Source organism: Myotis brandtii, unplaced genomic scaffold (assembly GCF_000412655.1).
Source record: "Myotis brandtii unplaced genomic scaffold, ASM41265v1 scaffold541, whole genome shotgun sequence".
Lineage (NCBI taxonomy): Eukaryota > Metazoa > Chordata > Mammalia > Chiroptera > Vespertilionidae > Myotis > Myotis brandtii.
The window spans coordinates 76,994-81,655 of NW_005369992.1; the positions used below are offsets into that span (position 1 = coordinate 76,994).

General features: G+C 38.8%; 1 protein-coding gene across 1 annotated transcript in view; it reads right to left on the reverse strand.

Moving 5' to 3' along the window:
- Nucleotides 1-971: 971 nt before the first annotated feature.
- CCDC178 (coiled-coil domain containing 178) overlaps nt 972-4,662 on the reverse strand; it is a gene marked incomplete at its 3' end in the record, with an annotated part of 74,993 nt that continues 71,302 nt past the window's right edge. Inside the window, exons 15-17 of the mRNA XM_014549278.1 lie at nt 3,491-3,604; nt 2,908-3,053; nt 972-1,131 (exon numbers count right to left, since the gene is read on the reverse strand). Coding sequence (XP_014404764.1) covers nt 972-1,131; nt 2,908-3,053; nt 3,491-3,604 — 420 coding nt within the window. The remainder of the gene's footprint in view (nt 1,132-2,907; nt 3,054-3,490; nt 3,605-4,662) is intronic.

Here is a 4,662-nt window from a genome sequence, read left to right on the forward strand (position 1 = left end):
TTTTTAAAAAATATAGTAGCAATGTCTTTGGAAAATGAAAAGAAAAAAAATCATGGAGTATATTAAGTATATATAGTAATAGAATATATAAATATCAGGATCAAAAATAACTGATAAAATATATTATGATGCTACATATATCTTTAAAAATTTTGCAGGAAATAGTTTTAATAAAAGTCTGGTAGAATTCTTTATTTTTTAGAAGCAACTTATCATGCACCTCTCTAAAGAGGTAATTTTTTAAATAAACTGAGAAACAAGGTATTTATAATTGCAATTAAGTGTAAAAATGATTACAAAATGTAAAATAGGATAGGAATCACTTAAATATATCTATATCACTTAATCATATCTATATACAAATTTAATATGGATAGCTTTATAAAGCTTAAACATTCAGATCTGAAAAGATACTTTTTATCACATGATGTCCCTGTTTCTAAGTAGTAAGTGCAATTAAAACATATGCAAAATGTTTCTAAAGAAAAAGCGCATAAAATATTCTCATTTTCCCAAAAAGTGGTTGGTAAACATTCAAATTATGTTTACTGGGCGGAGGGGGTCAAGGGGGGTGAAAAAGGGGACATCTTTAATACTTTAAAAATATAGATAAATTTAAACAAAAGAAATAAAATGTAACTATCCTCACATCTCCCCTTAAAAAAATAAAAATGGCTCTGGAATAAATACAACCTATACTTTTAAATCAGTAGCTTTCACCATAAAATAAAGTACAGTAACAAAACGAGTGCACATCAAATGCACTGAAAAGTACACTATGCTCTGTAAACATGTTCTAATTACTTCAGAGGGAAAATGAAAAGTTATGTGTTTATTAAGCTAACAGATCTATTTTTACATTGTAATCATCTCTGCTACCACAGGATGAAAAATGAGTGCCTCCCACCAGCTGCTACTTGGGCTGGCCCCACATTGCCTTCATTCTAAAACAGTAGAAAGATAACACTCACTTTCAGGTCTGCCAGAGTTGTTTGCCTCATGGCAACGAGATTTCTGTGTATCTGTTCTTCCTCGTCCAACCTCTCTTCACAGGCTACTTTCTCATGTATGAGATGATCATAAATAGCTTGTATATGTTTCTTTTTAAATGTCACAGATGCATATTTCTCCCTATTAAGAAAGCATTGCAATTACCACTAATCAATTTACATTTTATTTTTAAATTATACTTATGATACATTTTAACAGACAAAATATTGAAAAAATCTTAGAACTGAAGGGCTTTGAAAAAATTCCCTGGTGCCTTCTATAACCTCCATGGAGCTCTAAGTGATCCAGGTGCAAGGAAAGTTCTGGAGAAATTGAGTGGGTTCTCTGGGATGTTGACCCACCATGCCTCTGTTTTGTTGACATTACCCTTCCTCCATGCAGCATGCAACTCCAAAGATACATTTAATTTTTTAAATCCTTACCTGAGGATATGACTTTTTATTGGTTTCTGGACAGAAAGGAAGGGGAGAAGAAGGGGAAGAGAAGGGGAAGGGGAAGGGGAAGGGAACGGGGAAGAGGAAGGGGAGAGAAGAGGAGAGAAGAGGAGAGAAAAGTGAGAGAAACATCCATCAATCAATTGCCTCCCGTGTGCGTTGACCGGGGATCAAACCCGCAACCTTTTGGTGTACAGGATGACGCTCCAACCAACGGAGCCATATATTAAAATAGCCCAATGAGATGAAAGGACCTAACTCCATGTAGAAGAGGTTCACAATCACTAACTGTAACCAAGGAGTCATGTTCTCACAGTTGCTGCCAACGAATGAGCACCTGGTGCTGAGCTGCTGCATCAACCCACCTGCAGCTCACCTCACCCAGGGCCTTCTGGCACGTAAGAGCCTCCCCCTATTGCTTAAGCTGGTGTGCGAGTGTGTGTGTGTGTGTGTGAGTGTGTGTGCGCGCGCGCACGCACGCATGTATGCATGAACATGTCTGTGTGTATTTTGTCATATGCACCTAAGTACATCATGACAAAGCGGTAGACTGATCTTAATGGTGAAACCAGTACTGATGTATAATGCAATACTAGTAGAATAAGCATCAGAAAGTGCTTAAAACAATACTGCAGACAATCAGTATGCTTTAGAAAGAATTCCCCGAGCTGGGCAGCAACATGACTTTGCTAATGCCGTTGTTGGCCTTCTCTATTTAAATCGGAGTAATATCCCTAAGGGTGACCAGTGCGTATTCCTTCAACAGCCCCCCGAGCCCTGTTCTCGATGTGTTACAAAGTAGGGAATGAGAACCCGGAAGAGCAAATGAAGACTATGTGAGCGCTGAGTGGGGTCTACGCATACACCAAGGTTCTCAGAGCACCACTGCTCACAGCCACAGGCTCTCCTAAGCCTGGTCCGTGGGGGGCGTGCAGGGGGCAGCCTATCCATGTTGCGCTCTCACATCCATGTTTCTCTCTTCCTTTCCCTTCCTCTCTCTCCCATACGCACATGCAGAATCAATTTGGTGCAACCAGTTAGAAATGAGGGGACTGGGTGAGAGGCTTCTGAATAAAGCACAGGAGGTTTTATAGAATACCTATTTCTAAACTCTTCCTTCAAAACTTGCTTAAAAAGTGTGTGCACAACCATGTGTTAACCATGTCATCTAAATGAGAAATACTAAAAATCGTTGGAAGGTTTATTAAGTTCATAAGAAATAAAAGTTGTTATACTTGCAAAAAGAGAAGCATTTGCAGTGATTCAAATTGAAATAAACATGAGGGAGCAATGAAAAATAAAAGCAGTTTATGATTTTGTTTTTAAGTCAAAATAATCAAATAGCACATGTATATTCCACATCAAACTATGATAGAAAATATGGATTGTTTAAAATAGGAATGATCTGTTTTATAAACAATATATTAAACATGTAATATTTTGATATAATTTAAGAACTTACCTCAAAATGTCCAGCAGCTCATTTAAAATGATCTTTGCCTTTTCTCTTTCTTCTATTTCCTTATTCAATGTAGCTATTTTATCTTGATAAAAAGCTGTTTTATTTTTAGCTGCCTCTATTTCACCAAAAATTATTGAGTGTTTTGCCTGGAAAAAAATATTCAGAGATGTTTTATGTTAAATTCTAGCGATTTAGGGGCACAATTACGTTTGGCCGCATGAACAATGAGAGGCAAATAGTAACATTTTATCAATAAAAGCAGTAACTGCCCTGGCGGGCTCAGTTGGTTGGGCATCGTCCCATGCACCGGGGCTGCAGGTCCTGTTCCTGGTCAGGGCACACGCCTGTGTCATCGGCTTGGCTTCCCCTGAGGGGGGAGGGGGTGTGCAGGGGGCAGACTATCAATGTTGCGTTCTCACATCAATGTTTCTCTCTCTCTTCCTCTCTCTCACATAAGCACATGCAGAACCAATTTAGTCAACCAGTTAGAAATGAGGGGCATCCATCTAAAATGAAATGTGCTTGAATAGTTTTCATTGGCATAAAGTGTAAATTGAAATTCTTTGCATATTAAATTTCTTACCTCAGTTTCTATTAGTGCTTCTTGGGTTTTCTTCCCCTTCATTTGCAATTTTTCCTTTGTTCTTTCCACATTTGTTTTAATATCTTCTCTCTTTGCAATGATATCACCTAGTCTCTGGGAGACATTCAGAAATTAAGATGTGGAGCATTTACAATCCAATTATCCTGGTTTAGGTCAAATAGTTCTCAAGCGACATTCTAGTAACAACAATGTGTATTTTGATATAGAGGGAAAGGAGCACCACACATGAATTACGAAAACATACTATGATACCCACAATCCCAATATTCAAATTGAATTACCTGAGAAAACCAAACCATATCAATTTTAGCTAAGTAACAAACACTAATAAATTCACATAGAAATGACAAATATTCATCAAAATATTTAAAATCTTTTAACCAAAAGTAAAACTCCAAATACAAATCCTATATAATAAAAGCTAATATGCAAATCAACCGAACAATGGAACAACCGGTTGCTATAATGGGCACTGACCACCTGGGGGCAGATGCTCAACACAGGAGCTGCCCCCTGGTGGTCAGTACGCTCCAGAGCACCGCTCAGCCAGAAGTTGGGCTCATGGTTGGCAAGCACAGCAGTGGTGGTAGGAGTCTCTCCCCTTTCTGTGGCAGCGCTAAGGATGTCTGAGGGCTTCTGGACTGTGAGAGGGCACAGGCCAGGCTGAGGGTCCCCTCCCCACCCCACCCCCAGAGTGCACAAATTTTATGCACCGGGCCTCTAGTAATCAATAATCATTAAAGAAAATGTATAAAAAAACTCATTCTTCCCAAAGGTTTATGCTAAATACAAGTTCTTATAATTTATAACTATTAAGACATAATAAAAACAAAAATAATTGACTACAAGAAGATATAAAACAATGGCTATCCTATCTAATAAAAGACAAAAAGTGTAATTGACCGTACCATCTTTACGCTTCCCATTGGCTAATCAGGGCGATATGCAAATTAACCGCCAACAAATATGGCGGCAGGCAGCCATGCAGCTGAAACGAGCAGGAGGCTTGCTTGCTCCAGTGATGGAGGAAGCCAACATTCCCCACCTGCCTCGGCCCGGCTCTGAGCTCCGAAAGCAACAAAGTTTCAATTATAGAAGCTAAACAAACCCCAGATACCTGCTTTCAGCAGGCCGTGGCCTCAGAGCTGGAG